Source organism: Ochotona princeps, chromosome 11 (assembly GCF_030435755.1).
Source record: "Ochotona princeps isolate mOchPri1 chromosome 11, mOchPri1.hap1, whole genome shotgun sequence".
NCBI lineage: Eukaryota > Metazoa > Chordata > Mammalia > Lagomorpha > Ochotonidae > Ochotona > Ochotona princeps.
This window is the reverse complement of record NC_080842.1, coordinates 40,976,213-40,994,774: the sequence shown is the minus strand read 5'-3', so window position 1 is coordinate 40,994,774 and position 18,562 is coordinate 40,976,213. Positions and strand designations below refer to the sequence as shown.

Sequence of the window (18,562 nt, the reverse complement as noted above, 5' to 3'; positions counted from 1 at the left end):
CAGCTATTGAGGGAGTGCCCAAGAATTTTAAGCATTATAACTCATTATTTAAAATAAATAAACAAGCAAGCAAACAAATAAATAAATTAATTAATTAAAAAAAAAAACCAGGGCCCAGCTCAGTAATCTAATGGCTAAAGTCGTTGCCTCACATGCACTGGGATTGCATATGGGCCCCGGATCTAATCCTGGTGACCCAGCTTCCCATCCAGCTCTCTGCTTGTGGCCTGGGAAAGCAGAAGAGGAAGGCCCAAAGCTTTGGGACCCTGCACCTATGTGGGAGACCCAGAAGAGGCTCCTGGCTTCGAATTGGCACAGCTCTGGCCGTTGCAGCCTCTTGGGGAGTGAGTGAACAGACGGAGATCTTCTCTGTCTCGCCTCTCTCTGTATATCTGACTTTCCAATAAAATTAAAAGTCTTAAAATCGAGATTTTTTTTATACTGTAAAGTGCATATACATTCATGGTAGAAAATATGGATAAATGCAGAATCAAGTGCAATCTCATTGTTAACAGATTCTATTGTGTAAAAAATTATTCTTAATTGGCAAATAAAAATTATTTGTGGAGTGCAATATGTTTTTTTTAAAGGCTTATTTTTAATGGAAAGTCAGATATACAGAGAGAAAGATCTTCATCTGATGATTCATTTCCCAAGTGGTTGCAGTGGCCAGAGCTGTGCTTTCAAAACACTTACTAGCTGCCAGGACACTTACTAGCACCCACTTGGGATCCCGGGCATGTGCAAGGTGAGAACTTTAACCACTAGGCCACGCCCCAGGCCCCAGTCTGTTTGACCTGTGCAGACATACACTGGGGAATGATTAAATCAAGTGAATATTCCGGTATGTGCTTTTAGTGTAAACATTTCAAGCCTATTCTCAGCAATTTTGATACATTGTATTATTGACTGTGGTCAGGATTCTGTGCACTAGGTCTCAAGAACTTATTGCTAATTTTGAGGCCTTGGACTAACACCTCCATAGTGTTCTGAATGTTTTTGTTTTAAGGGTGCTGTGGAGTTTTGTATTGGCAGCTGTGGTTTACCCAATAGACTACTTGTTTGTTAAGAAATTTATCCTTGAGCATTTAGTTTTAATGTTGTTGCATGAGTTTTTCATGTGTATGTCAAAATAATCACACGGATCCTTGCTTCTGCACCTCTTAAGGTGTCAGAGTCTTTTTTCCCCAATGTTAAAACAACCTAACAACCCTGTGGTAAGCCCGGTTTGGTTTTAACTCATTATTAGATTGTTTGTTGTTTTACATCTGTCTTTATTCATGATTGAGATTGGTCCGTATTTTTCCTTTCTTGCATAGTTAACATTTATTGCGTTTCTGCTCTTTGTACCACATTCTATGATATGACAAGTAGATTGTTCATATTTATATGACTCTGCATTCTTTGTGTTGTAAATAGACATCCCACAGTGTACCCTTTTGAGGGATGTGATATTTTGCCACAGTATGAAGGCTTTCTTCCCAGTGAAGATTTTAAAATTTGGTTTAAATTCTTCTAGGATCAAATCAGTTGGTTTTATTGATTCCAGGGTTTCTTTTGAATACAACATACGTTTTTATGGGGTGTAGTTGAGTCCTTTTTAAAATAACAGAATATTGTTTTTAAAATTGGTTGTTTTTCATTACAGGAGCCGTCAGACATTGAAAGTCAGAGAGCATAGTGTGTTGGGACCCTATGTTGATGGACTTTCTAAACTGGCTGTTACAAGCTACAAGGTAACCACATCCTTTATGGGAGCTATGTAAACTGAGTAAACTACCATGTTTTCATTTGTTTCATTTGTTATTTTAAAGTAATTTTACACTGGCATCACTTTTAAATCACTTTTCATGAAAATCTTAAGAATGAGATAACAGGTTGGAGACCAGTGAGCAAATGCAAGCTAAGTAGGAGGAAGCTTTTCCACCAAGCATCAGGATTGTCAGACTAAATAGGCTTGGAATCAATCTAGATGACTGTTAATTTCCCCTTTGATGTTCTGCATCCATTTGGGTGCCCACTTACAACTTTTTTTTTTAAACTGGTTCATGCTTTTTACTTTGAGGCTTTTTATTATGTTTGAATTTTCCAGAAATACTGTTTTTTCATATTTATATAGAAAATAGAGTGCTTTTGCTCTCATGTACGTAGACATGTTGGGGTTATGTTCTGCAGATAACATGAAAACTGTATAGAATGCTGAAGGGTTTTGAAGAATGGAATGTGGTCTGTTTTGTCCCCGTGTTTTCTTGTGTCTAGGGAGCTCTGACATGTGGTTCGTGCTCAGTATACACCTGAACAAGTGAATGGATGGTGATTTGCACAAGACTTCTCACTAATGGAAGTCCTAGAGAATGGATGTTCTGGGGTTGGGCGATAGAGTGGCTATCAGGTTGCTTTTGGAGTTTTGCAGTGAGAGACACCATCATGCCCCTGTCCTCATGGTTCAGGATGTCTTGTAGAGACAATGGAATAGCATGTCTATTTAGTCTCTAAAGGAGGGTTCCAGATGGCCTATGCTGGACTTAACATCTTGGGCACCATGTGGCAAGATTGAACTGCAAGGGCATGTGGGAAATGTAGTCTTTCAGCTCTGCCACACTGTGCTCAGCCAAAGGCGGGGTACTTTTCATTGGAAAGAAGAAACTGGGTAATAGGAGACAACTTGCTGTCTTTTATATATTATCTTCCTTGTTGCTTGTTAAAATCCATGTAAAGTAGATGATACCATAACTCTGTAGTGAAGTGCATAAGTAGCTATCGTAGAACTTAAAGCATTTTAGAAAATGAAAATCTATGATTCTTGTTACATGTCTGTTCCTCTGCCTCACTCTCTGTCCACCCCTGTTTTCTTTTATCAGATGTAGCAAGTAATAAATATATACAGAAAATTAGTGTTTTGATCTCATTTTTAAAATGAGTGGGCATTTGGTGTAGTGGTTATTGTGCTGCTGGGACTCCGACATTCCATAGTGAGCACATACCTCGGGAAGCAGCAGGGATTGCCCTAACACCTGGGTCTCTGTCAGCCATGTGGTATACCCGAAATACTATCTTTGCTTTAGCTTAGTCCACCTCCAGCTGTTGTGTGCATTTGGGGAGTGAACCAATAGTTGGAAGATCTGAACTCAAAACACATACAAACATCCACACCCAAAGCAGGTCTGGTAAGATAAACACAAAGTTGGTGATACATGTTGAGTGAAGAGGTTACAAGTTATTGTACATAGTACGATTTGTTTTAATGGTACATTTGCATTGAGTCTGTGATCTAAATGAAATTTTAAACAATTTCCAAATGAGGTGAGGGTTAGCATGGCATATGTATCTATCTGTGTGACTCAAAGTGTAGCTTCTGAACTTTTTAAAAAATTTGATTTAGTTGTTTAGTTTGAAAAAGAGAGAGAAAGAGATCTTGCATTTACTGGTTCTTCCCTTGCCGGCTGAAGTGGCCAACACCGGGTCAGGCAGCAGCCAGGAGCTTCACTTGGGTCTTCCTGTAGGTGTCAGGCACTTGGGCCATCTTCTACTTTGTCCAGGTTAGTAGCAGGGAGCTGCCTTGGAAGTGGAGCAGCTAGAACATGAATTGGTGCCCATAGGGGATGCTGGTGTCTCAGTCAGAGACTTTGTACCCATCTACAGCACAATGGTCATCCTACCTATAGCACAATGTGCATCCCTCTTGTAAATTTTTCTGATTTTGAGTTGATGCTTGCCTCTTTGGTCTGTACTTATAGAAAACAGTCTCTGAGTTTCCAGAGACTGTATTAGCTGTTGTACTCTGTGGGGTGTAGGATTCATTGAAAAAAACAAATGGAAACACCAAACGTTGTTGACTAAGTAGTGAAGTTTGTACCACATCCTGTAGGTTAGCAGAGTTTCCATGCTTACACCTGGGATGTGGAGACGAATGTCTGTGACTTACCTCCTTCTAGGATATCGAGTCTTTGATGTCTGAGGGTAACAAGTCTCGCACAGTTGCTGCCACCAACATGAACGAGGAGAGCAGCCGGTCCCACGCAGTCTTCAAAATCACCCTCACGCATACTCTATACGACGTTAAGTCCGGGGTAGGTGTCGTGCCTTTCCTCTGTTTCCGTATCTAGTATACATCGAGGCTTGTCTGTCTTCAGATATTTGATGAGTGAACAGGGTCCTAGGCACTCGTGAGTGTCAGGACTTGTATAAGAAAAAGAAGTCCCTCCCCGTGAGCAGGCAGGGCTGGGCTGCAGACAGTGGGATGATCACAGCTCTAGTCTGGACCTCTGGGAACAGCCTCCAAGCTCTGTGAGGACCCCACTAGAGGCAGGAGTTCAAGGTGCCACCCTATGGCCAAGGTCAGAGAGAAGAAATAAAGATGTTATGTTTGTCCACACAGCTGCCTCAGCTCCCTGGGAAACAGAGAAGGTGCTAGGGCCTCCAGTGGGCTGTGCCCTGTTTGCACCGGACTGAAGCGGTTGGAGGCGGGGAGTGGCTTCTGCTTTACTTCCGGTGTCCAGGCAGAAGGAGCTGACTGGCAGAGCCTGTGTCACAGGACAGCCTGGCCAAAGAGGCATCTGACAGAGGCAGAGTCTGGCTCCCTACCCTCCAGCTGAATGGTGGTGGAACAGAGGGAGGCTGGCTGGAGACCCCTGGTGTTTGAGCTTTCAATTGGTGCCTGAAGGCACAAGCTAAGGTTAATGTTCGAGTTGATTGAGTGCACACCTCTTTGCGGTGTTACCCTCTACTAAAGGGCCAGTGTTGGAGGGATTAGTTTGCACTGGGAGGTTGTGCTATAAAATAACTGGAGTTTGTTGAGTAAGGTTTTTTTTTTTTAATTTATTTTTATTGGAAAGTAAGACATTCAGAGAGGAGAGACAGAAAGATCTTTTGTCCTCTGGTTTACTCCCCAGCTGGCCTGAACCACTGGAACTGTGCCGATCCAAAGGCAAGAGCCTTTTCCAGATCTCCCATGTGGATGCAGGATTCCAAGGCCTTGGGCCTTCCTCTTCTGCTTTCCCAGGCCACAAGCAGGGAGCTGGATGGGAAGCGGGGCTGCCGGGATGCAAACCTGGTGGCCATATGGGATCCTGGCACGTGCAAGGCGAGGACTTCAGCCACTAGGCCCCAAGTTTTCGGTTTTTGATTTGAAATCTTGTGAGAAATAAATGAAGTCATTTGTATACTTGTGCCATATTGACAATGTCTCTGTTGACTCATCTGTTATTGTTTTGCTCTTTGATGTGAGGTTTTACATATTTTATTACATATTAGTTTCAAATACCAAAAGTTGAAATAATTGCTCTGCAAAGTGCCGTGTTTGGCAGGATTTACATATGCTGAAAACCTTTTTCTTGTTTCAGCATCACAGCAAGACTAACAACAACAAAAGTGCTTTGTTTCCTATTTCCTTTTCAACATAAAAGAAAAAAACATATTGAAGGCGGCTTCCCTTTTATTTTTTTAAGCCAAAAGTATTTTTGATTTGAGAAGTTGAGTACCCTTTTGTTAGCAGTGTTATTTGCTGCAAATGTATACGCATATGTGTTTTAAAGGGAAGTTTTAAGAACAGTCCCACTGGCATTCATTTCCTTTATTTCTTGCATTGCTGAAGAGTAAACATTTGTTACACGTATGTTTGTGGGTTGATAATGGACTGTTTTTGATAAAGGTAAATACAAGTGTGTATATATATGTATACACAATATTTTGTAGCTAGAAAAAGATATAAATGTAATATGTGTAATTGTGAAACAAAGGATTTATGAATAGTACAATGTGTCTTGAGTTCTTTCATCGTGTAAAAGATTCATGTTTTTCTGTATTAGTAAGAATTACAAGGATTTTGCCTCGGGATAATTTGTAAATATTTGAGGTTTTAAGTGTAGTTTCAAATCATACAAATGTGTATCATAAATGTTTTGTGTATTTCTCTGTGTTTTATTAGCTGTCTTAGAGTGTCTCATTTTGGGGGCACTGTTTTCTGTAAGATAATTCACTTCGCTCTGCCAGGATTGGTGGGGTTGTGTACATGCCGTGAGCATTGACCAGCCACATTGTACAGTTTTACAGTGCTTCCTGCCAGTACAAGATGCCCTTGAAATGCAGTCGCACACACAGCTGAAGCAGTCTGAATTCTGAATTCTTTCACTTTGTGACTAGTGTTTATCCATTCTTTTTGGTAGACATCTGGGGAGAAAGTGGGCAAGCTGAGCTTGGTGGACTTGGCTGGTAGTGAACGAGCAACAAAAACCGGAGCTGCTGGCGACAGGCTGAAGGAAGGGAGCAACATCAACAAGTGAGTTTTCCAGAACTGCTTTTTTTCTTTTAACCACTTTGTTGACTGAATCACCAAATAGGGGAACCAAAAAATAAATAAATAAATAAATAAATGAAATAACAAGATTCTGGAGCGATTTAAGTCCATCCTCGTAGTTTGGGATTTTCTTTCTGGTATTTTTCATGCACCTGAGCCCATTTTATGTTGTGTCTCAGCAGTGCTCTGTTGACATTCTGGGTACTTTGTCCTCAAAGAGGTGTAAGTGGATCTTGTAAATTGTAGAATTTTTAGCAGCATCCCTGGCATCTGTCCACTAGATGGCAGTGGCACCCGCTACCTCTCCCCTCACACACAGTGCTGTAACAAGGCCACCCATGTGCTCACCCCCATTTGAAAACCAGTGGTCCAAGCTGTATAAAATAACAAAGGTGATTGGCATCTCCAATTCTTAACTGTTGACCTTGACCCAAGTGTTGCCATCTGAGCCAACAGCACGTATACTGGGAGTATCATAACTGCTGTTGCATCATCCAGGTCCGAGAAGCTAGGCCTTATGAGATAAACATCTGTTCACTGTTTCCTTCATAGGGTTTTAGTGTCTTCCTCAAGCTGAACTGCCAGGTCTTTTTTTGTGCTCATGGCTGGAAACACAGCAATGGGATACCGCCATTCAGATGTTGTGCTATTGCTAAAACAGGTTTTTGTTTTGTTTCTTGCCTCATGGATTTTTTTTTTTTTAGAAGACTGATTTTTATTTGAAAGAGAAAGAGAGAAAAGTCTACCATTCTCTGGTTCAGTCCCTAAATGGCAGCAATGGCCGGAGGTGGGCTAGTCTAAAGCCAGGTGCCTGGAGCTTTTCCAGGTCTCCCGAGTGGGTTCAGGAACCCAAGAATTTGGGCTATCACTGTCTGCTTTTTCATACACATTAGTGGGAGTTGTATTAGAAGCAGAGCATTCAGGAATCAAACTGGTATCCATATGGGATGCTGGCACAGCAGGTGGAGGCTTAAGCTATTCTGCCATGGTGCCAGCCCCTCACCGACCTTTTTTGTTGTTGTGTTTGTATTTCCTTTCTTGAAGACATGTGGTATTTGTATCTTTTTACCTGAAGATTTATCGCTTACATTTCTGTTTACTCAAATGAAATAAGCAGTTAGGCTGAGCATTTTCTTCGCTTCAGAGAACTCGAGGGACAGCAACTCTTTAGAGTTTGTGCCTTTCTGGGCCCAGCGGCGTGGCCTAGCAGCTAAAGTCCTCGCCTTGAACGCTCCGGGATCCCATATGGGCGCCGGTTCTAATCCCGGCAGCTCCACTTCCCATCCAGCTTTCTACTTGTGGCCTGGGAAAGCAGTGGAGGACGGCCCAATGCTTTGGGACCCTGCACCCACGTGGGAGACCTGGAAGAGGTTCCTGGTTCCCGACTTCGGATCGGCACGTACCGGCTGTTGCGGCTCACTTGGGGAGTGAATCATTGGACGGAAGATCTTCCTCTGTCTCTCCTCCTCTGTGTATATCTGACTTTGTAATAAAACAAATAAATCTTAAAAAAGAGTTTGTGCCTTTCTAAACTGAACCGCAGCAGGCTGACCACGCAGCTGCTTGCGTGCAGGTACACAGCCTCCTGATGCTCAGAATTCCTGCGAACATGTGACGTTTGGCATGTTCCCTTTGGTGTAACTGTTCTGGCTTGTTGCACCACGCAGGTCGCTCACGACCCTCGGTCTGGTTATCTCCGCCCTCGCAGATCAGAGTGCTGGCAAGAACAAGAATAAGTTTGTTCCTTATCGTGACTCCGTCCTCACGTGGCTGCTCAAAGTAAGGTTTTTTCTTTTCCATTTCTTTTTTTATCCTGACATACTGCGATCTATAGAAAAGGAGATTGTACTATTAGTTCTATATTATTTCCTGTGTCAGTGTTCAAATGTATGAGATCCTTAGAAAATGATTTATACATTTATAGTAGGCCCACAGCAACTTCAGTGGATTAAATATAAATTTCTTCGTAGTAATTAGCATTCTAGCAACCCTGGAAACTGGGTGAAGTGTGGTTGTGGGGCCTCCCCCTGTTTCACATAGTTCATCTTGGAGCTTTGGGGAAATAGAAGGACCCTCTGCTAATGGTGACAGCTGGGTGAACCGTGGGAACGAGTGCCCACTGTGTGATGCACACTGCTAAATAGCTCCATCCTAGGTTCCATTTGTTAGACGGACCAAACATCTTGGACCTTGTTTTATGTTTGCCTTAACTTACAGTCATTTTGAATTTGCTTCAGTCAGATTTATTTATTTATTTGAAAGGCAGAGAGGGAGAGAGATTGAGAGAGAGACAGAGATATCTTCCGTGCCCTGGTTCACTTACCAAGTATATCCAGCAGTGAGGCAGGGACAGATCACAGCCATTAGCCAAGACTCCATCTGGGTCTCCTGTGTGAGTGACTGATCAGCCTCTGAGGCCTCGCAGGTGCAGTAGCAGGCAACTAGATGGGAAGCAGAGTAGTGGGACTTGAATAAGGCACTTGGAGATGGGACACAGGGATGCCAAGCTGTGGTTCAACCTGCCTCAGCTTCTTCAGGGTTTTTTTTTTTTTTTTAAGATTTTATTATTACTGAAAAGCCGGATATACAGAGAGGAGGAGAGACAGAGAGGAAGATCTTCCATCCGATGTTTTACTCCCCAAGTGAGCCGCAACGGGCCTGCACGCGCCAATCAGATGCCGGGACCAGGAACCTCTTCCAGGTCTCCCACGTGGGTGCAGGGTCCCAAAGCTTTGGGCCGTCCTCTCCTGCTTTCCCAGGCCACAAGCAGGGAGCTGGATGGGAAGTGGAGCTGCCGGGATTAGAACCGGCGCCCATATGGGATCCCGGGGCTTTCAAGGTGAGGACTTTAGTCGCTAGACCACGCCGCTGGGCCCATTCTTCAGGGTTTTTATTAAAGGATCCAGAGCAGAGCACACATATGGATTCAATATGAATGAGAGCAATGGAGATGAGTGTGAGGGGCTCCTCACCCTCTGATTCACAATCTAGGAAGGAAACTACACTCAGGGACAGCGTAGTACTGGCCTGCAATCAGTCTGATGAAATAGAAACCTCCTGTGGCCTTCCTTGTGCCTGTATCTATGAAGGAGGGGTATGCTGAGTACGTGACAGGCTGCAGATTAGGGAATATAGGTTCTAGTGATGGATAAACAAGTGTCGGACTTAAAAAAAATGGGGAAATAATTTATGTGCTCTGTTTAGTTTGTGAACAATCATTTTCTCATTGATCAACAATTTATTGGGAGCTGGCACTGTGGTCACAGGCTGATCCTGTGCTGGTGGCACTGGCATTCTATATGGGTGCAGGTTCCTTGCTGCTCCACTTCTGATTTAGCCCCCTGGGAAGGCAGCAGGGATGGCTCAAGTTCCTGGACCCCTGCTAGCCATGTAGGAGACCTTGATGAAGCTCCTGGCTTTGGCATGGTCTATTCTCAATCGTTGGGACCGTCTAGGGAGTGGACTAGTGGTTGGAAGATTCCTCTCCCTGCCTTTGCTCTGTGTAACTCACTTTCAAATAAATAAATCTAATAAAATCATGTAGATTATTTGTCTCTGTGGTAAGGGTTGAAATATAAAGGTAAACCAAAGACAGGCGCCCTAGCTCAAGCAGGGTGACAGTTGCTGACTCTGCTCATGGCAAGTTTATAGGGCTGCCCTTGCAAAGGGAAGCAGGATTTTGTACTGATTTTTGAATCCTCTGAAAGATTTCCAACTCCTCACCATTGGAATAAACTTTGTCAAGTGAAAACATTCTTTCCATCAGTGTCACTGAATTCTGCCTAAATGAAATTCAAAAATTGGATAGATTTGCCACAGTGGAAAATGTGCTAGATTAAAAGCTTTGACCAAAATGCAATGAACTTAGACATTTGAAGCAAAAGGATAAACACATTTTGATAATTAAAATGCTATTGTAAGAGGTTGTTGCAAAACATTTTGCTGCCGAGCAATATGTCTGTGATGAACCTTAGAAACCTCGCTTGCTTTTCTGGAGAGGAAAGTTGGATGCAATCCTTGTGTCTTCTGCAGAAACGCGTAACTCTTCTGATATGCCCGATTTGACAGAATGACTTTTCGGTGTCTTTGTTTGGTATTGCTGCTTTGATGTACCTCAAACAATAGGAAATAACTTTTGTTAATGTGATGGACATGGATAACATGGCCCCAGCACTGGAACCTGCGTCAGGAGCAGCCAGGGCCACCTCTATCCCCTTGCTTCCTTCTCAGAAGGTCAGTGGTGGCGTTCCCTTGTGTCAGGTCAGAAAGGAGACAGGATTGATGGAGGGATCAAGACTGGATCAGGACTGGAAGCCAGGCCTGCCCTCACTGCCCAGCTGTTCTTTCCTGGCCTATTCTCTGCTTGTGGAAGATCACTTTCCTTCAGGAGGTTCACTCTTCCAATCCTTGAGAGAGAAAATAATAAGAAAAGAAAACATTGGATATTTGTTGTTGTTCGGACTGTTGGATATCTGCATGCAGAGAAGTGGGAAACACATTATATAAGAATCAACTCTAAGTAGGTCAAGGACCTAAATCTGCACCCAGAAACCATCAAATGGTTATAGGAATACGTAGGAAGCATTCTAGAAGGTAGAGGTGTAGGTAAAGACTTCTTTAAAAAGACACTAAAAGCGCAGGCGGTCAAAGCCAAAATAAACAAATGGGACTACATCAAACTAAGAACTTCTGTACAGCGAAGGATATGAGCAACAAAGCTAAGAGGCAACCAAGAGAAAGGGAGAAAATCTTTGTACACTGTACAACAGATTGGGGACTAATATCCAGGATTTTAAAAGAGCTTCAGAAACTCAATGACAGCAAAACAGACAACCATGTGAAGAAGTGGGCAAAGGAAATGAATAGGCGTTTTCCAAGAGCAAATTCAAATTGCTGATAGGCATCTGAAAAAATGCTCACATAAGGTATGTTCTCTGATAAAAAGCAGGCTTCATGCAAAATCAGAACAAATAGATGTACAGGTGAACAAGTGTGTGTGTGTCTGTGTGTGTTCTCATAAATGAACTATATTATGGAATTGTTACAGTACCAGGAAATGAAGAAGCAGGACAGTATGCATCTCTGCTCCCAAATAAAAGGGTTTCTCTAATGCCCAATTAAATGGCCAAATATACCTTGACAATTTGATATTAGATTTTTTTTACTATTGCCTGTACTACAATGTCATGCTTCACTTATATAGCAAAGTGTTGGAATTGTGGCTGTAGCTGAGGGACTTTGTTATTATAGTAATATGGGGGAAAATGGTGGGGAGCAGAATGGGTAGGGAGGGAAAAGGGAGAAATTCTATACCTACAAAAGCATGTCGTGGAAAATAATGATAACAATAAAAAAGATAAAGTATTTGAGCTGGACAAATACTTGTAAAATCAGAACTTTTATTTTTTAAAAGATTTATTTTAAAAGATTTATTTATTTCTATTTGAAAGACAGATTTTATAGAGGGAGAGACAGGGTTTCTATCTGCTGGTTCATTTTGCAAATGACCGCAACAAACAGCTGAGTTAATCCTAAGTTGGGAGCCCGTAGCTTCTTCCTGGCTCCCCACGTGGGTGCAGGGTTCTAAGGACTTGGGCTATCCTCCACTGCTTTCTCAGGCCATATGCAAGGAGCCGGATTGGAAGTGGAGCAGCCGGGACACAATCAAGTGTCCATATCGGATCCTGGTAGCATGCTGGTAGGGTCGAGGGCTAGCTTGCTGAGCCTCTGCTTCAGCTGCCAAAACTTTTTTGTTTAAAGAAGCTAACTTCATCTTTTGTTCACATTAATTATACTTTCAACTTCCTTCCTCATCTTTTGATTAAAAAAATTAACTGTTTGCCCAAGTTTGTGGCTTTTCCTTAAAGCCTTCTCTGATGCTCCTTATGTCATGTTTGATGTTAGCAGCAAGAGCATAAATAGAGATGCTTTTTGGAAAATGTATTCCTGGACTTACACGAAAGCTTTGGCTGGTTCAGCATCAAGCTGAAAACTGAAAGTTCAATCCCAGTTTCCCATGTTAATGGCAAGAACCCAGTGACTTGAGCTATCGCCTCTGCTCCTTCCCAAGGTCTGCATCACAGGAAGCTGGGGTCAACAGCCAGAGGCAGGGACTCCCATGGAGGATGCAGGTGTGCTGTCCGCTGTGACCACATGGCTGCCCATGATGCTTGCAGCCTTTATAAGAGGGCTGCTGAATGCCATGCAACTTCCTGGAATGAAAGAGTGCTTAAATTGTCTTTGAACTGCACTGTCCGTTTTCATTCTTACTTCTGCTTCCCACATGACGGCTGCCCCCACCTGTCATCTGGCAGCCAGACATTGGTCGCAGGCTTCTCATCCCAGTCTGTCTTCTGCAGTTAGGACAACAGTACTAACTGCTTGCTAGAATAACACTGTCAAACTGGTAAGAGTGAGGAGTTAATGCATTGCAGCTAAGTTATGAGTGCTGTCTCACTTCCAAACTATTCTTACACCCTTTGGGACATTTTCTCCCATCCCCCCTGCCTTTCTGCCTGCTTCCTTTTACCTGGGAAGTACTTACACATTTGAGTCTCAGACATCGCTCTCTGGAAGCACCCACCCACCCCATCCCAGCCTTAAAGAATGAATTTTCTGCCCTTTGTTTTCACATACTGCACTGTATTTATCCCCACTGTAATTCTTAAGGTGTGTTCACTCGTGTGTCCCCTGGTAAGCTCAGTGATGAGCTGAGTAAGTGGGTCATTTCAGCTGTGCTCTCAGCCAGCATTTTGCTCCTTGATTAGTCTGCCAGCATTCCTGGCTGTCAGTTTCTTGTCTGTAAGATGAAGTAATTTGATTGGATGACTTGAAAGAGTTCTTTCAACTTTAAAGAAAATTCTGATTTCTGAAAACAAATTTCTTTCCTATGTTCACTTAATATTACAGTTGCTGCATTTGAAACAAAGCTCGTCTAATTTGCCCAATTTAAGAGTCAACAGGAAGCTTTTTATACTTTCTCCTTGAGTGAGTGCCAGTTCTTTTGTTGCTATTTTGTTTTCACTAATGGCAGGAGGCCACTTTCATATAAGCGTATTGTTGCTCCCTGATAAGGACTTTAGGAATACCAAGCATTTGTTGTTTGCCAGGTTTCTTTTTCTCAGCATAAAGTAAGGCACAGCCACTATGTGCTCTTCTCCTTGGGTGACTATTGTTGCAAATCCTCTTTGCCCAGTAGCGTTTGCTGTCATGTGGGCTAACAATAGTTCTTAAAGGGCAGCATCATGCTGCCAGTGAGCTGAATTGCAGTGTGGGACTGAATTCCTGTCATCTCTATATCACATTTGAATCCCATTAACATGCTTAAGGGTCCGTGTGATATTTTTTGGAAGTTACCAGAACTGGGGCACCACCGGTTTGGGATGAGTATAAGTTAAGAGTGAAGCAAGCAGTCATTGATTTTAAATCCCAAGTTAGTTGTGTTTCTTGCCTTTTTGTGCGTTAAAGTACATTTTGCCCAACCATGTAACTGTTAGGGCAAAACAAATGTTCAGTATTGCATAAGAAAGCAGACATCTTGTCTGATTTTGTTGATTTGTTGCCAGTACTTCAGGAATTACTTTGTTCCTGATACTGAGATGAAATAATTTGGCAAGGGGTCAAGTCTATCTAATCTTCAAGCATTTTGCTCCTTGTGTGCTACCAAGTATATGCTGGGAAATCTTTTGGATTTGAGGGCCAAATCCTGCTTGCGTAAAATATTTTTCACAGTTTTAAGTTCTGGATTTTTAGGCAAGATGTTTAACCTCCTCTGTCAGAATAAATCTGTTTTCTCATCAGTGAAATAGGGGTGCTAATAATCAGCTTCACAGATGGCTGAGAACTAAGTATATGTGCAAAGATTGCATTAATCCTGGAGTGCTGTACAAGATTTTGAATATATTGAAATCGGAAAAATTTTTTCTACAGCAGTAATAATTTTCTGTAGTTCATTGCTGTCCAAAATAGTTTTCTTATGAGCTAAAGAAGGCCTGTTGGAATATTCTGTCTGGTCTAGAGATTATTCAAGATGGTACTGAATCTCTTCTGGATTATTCTGTTTCAGGTGGTTTAATAGTGTATGAATAGTTTATCTGTTTCTTTGTAGAAAAAATTACCCTCCAAACTTAACAGCTGGAAGCAACAATTGGCCTAAGTAAGTGGCTTTGGCTGAGGTCTTTCCTGTGATTTGTCATCTCAGCCACATGGTGGGATGGGGAGTTCTGCTCATTTCCATGGTTGCTGGTATACCTTATAGGTCTGCTTTCATACTCACTCCCTGGGCTCTATTCGTGGGGGTTATCTGTGCTCATGGCAGCTGGTTCCCTGCAATGCAGGAGAAAGTGCCCAAGGCAGGATCACCTTGTTCTGCTGATCTCATGTGTGACACACCATCAGCTCTGCTGTTCATCAGATGCCGCTCAGAAAGTCATGTCTGCTTTCTGAACTGGGGATGAGTACCAGCTGTGGAGCCGTTGGCCACAAGTGGGTTCCAGTCAGCTTTGTTAGTGTGGTCAGTCACAGTGGTGTAGACCTGATGTCCCAGATCTAGTTTTGTGATTCTGACTCATATCTTGTGGTTTTAATGTTCTCAAGTGAAAGGAGTTCTTTGTTGGAAGACAGTTCCGAAGGCTGTTTCACAGTACCTTTCGGTTTCAGTGGAATGGTCTTGTCTGACCTATGGAGGCTGTTGTGCAAGCTATAATTTTTTGTTTTGGAAACTCTTGTTGGTACTTGATAGCTTGTAGTCATTATTTATCCTTGCTAGAGAGTCCTAGGTATGTCCCAGCACATGGAGGAGGTTGTAGGTAATGACTCCATTGTCACATGTCAGATTGTACCACAGTTGTTCAGTCCCTCTAAGGAAGATTTTGCAGATGTTTAAGGCATCTTTTTGTTTTATTTTGACTACCTTGCTCACGGAAGGTTTTATGTTGGCTATAAAAAAGGACAAATTGACTTAGAATTTAATTTTTGTTAAACTGAAATAGATGTATTTTCCTTCCCTGCCTTTACTTTGGAAGGCAGCTATGCTCACCACTATACCACCAACACCTACAGCCCTGTCTTTTTTTTTATATTTTTATTAATATTTTGCATTATGTGACAGTTTCATAGGCTCTGGGAATCCCCCCTCCCCTCCCCTCCCCTCCCCCCTGGTGGATTCCTCCACCTCGATGCAGCGTTACAGTTCAAATTCAATCAAGATTCTTTCATTGCAAACATATACCAAGCATGGAGTCCAGCTGCTTATTGTCCAGATGGGTTGAACAGTTTCTTGGGGAGACCATTTCTGGTCCGAAGTCAGAGCTAGTATCATCACAGTCAATTAAGAGTCCCAATATAACATCAACAGCAATTTGCAATATTATGGAATTGACATGGTTTTGAGTAACCAGTATGTTAAAAAAAAAAAAAAAACAACAACAACAACAACAAAAAAGTCCTAACCACAACCTATGATTAGCTCATTGACATCTCAATTTTAGTTTATATACAGGACCGGACCGGCTGCTATATACCTTAAAATGGCTATAGGGTACCATTCAGCTGTCTCGTGTCTATTTCATTTTAGTATTTAGCCATTTGTTGTGTTGAAGTATGATTTTGTTGATCTTGGCAGATTTTGGGATAATCTAGACTGGCTTGTAACTCTAACAAGATATTTGTCGACATTTAAGGTGCAGAACATTTTTTTTGGGGGGGGGGTCGTGCAGGAAAATCCTCAACACCACGGTGAGGAGTGACTAATCTTTGTGTCCCACCCAGCAAGGCATGAGCCAATCCACGCCAGCTCTTTCCTGTCAGATTTCAAGCTCTACTTTCTGTTGTTTGTCTATTTATCAGCCCTGTCTTTACTTTAAAAAAACAAAGCTCTTCTGTTTTGAGGAACGAGCCTGGTTAGAGAACAAACATAGGATTCGAGTCCTTATTTTAACTTGCATTTTAGCCCTGTTTTTTTTTTTGTTGTTGTTAAATATGTGTTTGACCTTGGGAATTGATTTCACCATTTCTGACTTCAGGTTTCTCATATGATGTCTTGCTTTAAAATACAACATCATTGTTTTTTCTCCTCCTGCAGGACAGTCTTGGTGGTAATAGCAAGACAGCAATGGTGGCGACTGTGAGTCCGGCAGCCGATAACTACGATGAAACCCTCTCCACCCTGCGGTACGCAGATCGCGCCAAGCACATTGTGAACCATGCTGTGGTGAATGAGGATCCCAACGCACGAATTATCCGGGATCTCCGGGAAGAAGTGGAGAAACTCCGAGAGCAGCTCACGAAGGCGGAGGTAAGAGGCGCAGCCGAGCAGGGTCCTGTGCATCTGTAAAAACCTTGCCAACTTAGAGCTCAGATCATCTTCCCTGGGCTCCGGGTGGGGGGTTGGATGGGGGAAGCAACTTGGCTTATAAGGTGTACCTTTCCCACAGCACAAGGCATCTAAAGTGGGAAGAAAAGGAAGGTTGTCGAATTTGAAATTCAGAGTTTTTATAGGTGTTGAAAGGTTCAAATAAGAATACAAAGAGAATTGAGAAATGCTTTTCTTCATTTGTAGCCAGGGAGCAGACAAGTGAGAAGAGGTATAATAGATGAAGGAGAGAAGGAGAGAGAGTAGAAACAAGTGTGTATCATTCAGTTTTTATGCCAAAACATGAGTGGACATGATTGGAAGAAGAATTTGGTAGATTTTTTAAAAACTTTCTCATGATTAACTGATAGGGTTTAGAACAGAAATTTTGAGGTGATCTCCCACACCTTAAAAGTCCAACCTGTCCATGTTGTGGGTTAATCATATTTGTACCAAAAAAAAAAAAAAACCCCAAAAAAAACAAACCCTAACTCAAGTACCCATCTATTTATTGTCTTCTATTTTGGCAGTCCTCTGTGTATTCTGCAAAGGATGATGTCTTTGGTCCATTACTAAATTTGAGAACCTGCAAGATTCCGACCTACTTTGAAGTTCCTCTTGAAATGTAGATTGAGCTGTGATGAGTGCACGTCTATTCCACACTTTTCTTACACTTGAGGGACTTTGCTGGGGCTGCCCTCTTCTTCCAAATAACCATTTTTTGGGGGGGATTAAATCAGTAAAATACAGTTAGGAAAGTTATCTTAAGCATGCCATTGCCTGGTGAAGTTTATCCCATTTTCAGAATTGTGTGGTTCAGGGGTCTTAGGAAGCTTGCTCCTGTCTCCGTAGTATTAATACCACGATGCGGTTTGCAACCTGTGCGCATTGGTCTGTATATCTTTGAATCCATTCACAAGTCATCCAGGAAGATTCAAACGAATCATGTGTATGAGGCTGGATACCTTATCTATTAGATTTTTTAAAAATGGAATGAAATCTTCACAGTAGGTTGGAAGAATGTACCTTGGATAGTTAGGTGCATTGGTCTTCTACCCAGCAGCCGGGTGCCTGGCCCCAGGGTTGGCCCTTGATGATATTTTGGGTAGATAGTGACTTCAGTAAGCTGTACAGCTGAGAGTAGGCAGATGGTCACTCAGGTCCTCGCTGAGTTGGACAACTGTTTCCAGGGCTTTTTCCACGTGGTTCATGAAGTTAACATTTTGTTTGTAGGCAATGAAATCTCCGGAACTCAAAGACCGGCTGGAAGAATCTGAGAAGCTAATCCAGGAAATGACCGTGACCTGGGAGGAGAAATTAAGGAAGACTGAGGAGATTGCGCAGGTTTGTGTTTCCTGATTATGTGGTGGCTTGCACAGTGGGACTCAACTGGTGTTTCTGACAAGTTTGACACCCGTAAAAGGAATCTAGATCTAAGACTGACTGTAGCTTACCAAACTAATTTTAAGGATAAAATGGTATAATTGCAAGAGATTATTAGGTAAGAAATAATTAACTTTTTAGTGTTGCTGATCTCAAAAGTATTTGTTTTTAATGAAATAATTGCTTTGTAGTCTGAGACTCTGATCCCCTCATTAAATGATTTATAGATCTAAGGAACTTGCTGGGATTACAACATCAGTAGTAACAGATACTAGATTATATGCTTCTTGCTTCCGTATGAGAACTAAGATACTACACTTGATCTTAGCCAAAAGGCTGAGAAGCGATCCATGTGGGAACTCAGTAAAAGTAATATGAAATGCCCAAGCCTGAGGTGTTTATCCTTTTGTAAGAAAACTTAATAAAGAGTTGTGAAAGTTTAAGGTGGAAATGTTGGCATTGATCTAGGAAGAACTAGTCAATTTTAGCATTGGGGAAAAAAATACTAAAAAAAAGTCAAAACTTCTTAATAA

At 42.1% G+C, this 18,562-nt stretch overlaps 1 protein-coding gene and 1 pseudogene across 3 annotated transcripts in view; one reads left to right on the top strand and one right to left on the bottom strand.

Moving 5' to 3' along the window:
- The window catches only part of KIF13B (kinesin family member 13B), a 181,148-nt gene that overhangs the window by 76,958 nt on the left and 85,628 nt on the right, over nucleotides 1-18,562 (top strand). For all 3 annotated transcript variants that reach the window (XM_058670086.1, XM_058670084.1, XM_058670085.1), the window contains 6 exons: nucleotides 1,649-1,736; nucleotides 3,936-4,070; nucleotides 6,165-6,277; nucleotides 7,963-8,074; nucleotides 16,377-16,589; nucleotides 17,880-17,990. In XM_058670086.1, coding sequence (XP_058526069.1) covers nucleotides 1,649-1,736; nucleotides 3,936-4,070; nucleotides 6,165-6,277; nucleotides 7,963-8,074; nucleotides 16,377-16,589; nucleotides 17,880-17,990 — 772 coding nt within the window. The remainder of the gene's footprint in view (nucleotides 1-1,648; nucleotides 1,737-3,935; nucleotides 4,071-6,164; nucleotides 6,278-7,962; nucleotides 8,075-16,376; nucleotides 16,590-17,879; nucleotides 17,991-18,562) is intronic.
- On the bottom strand, nucleotides 18,245-18,377 carry LOC118760086 (U2 spliceosomal RNA; annotated as a pseudogene).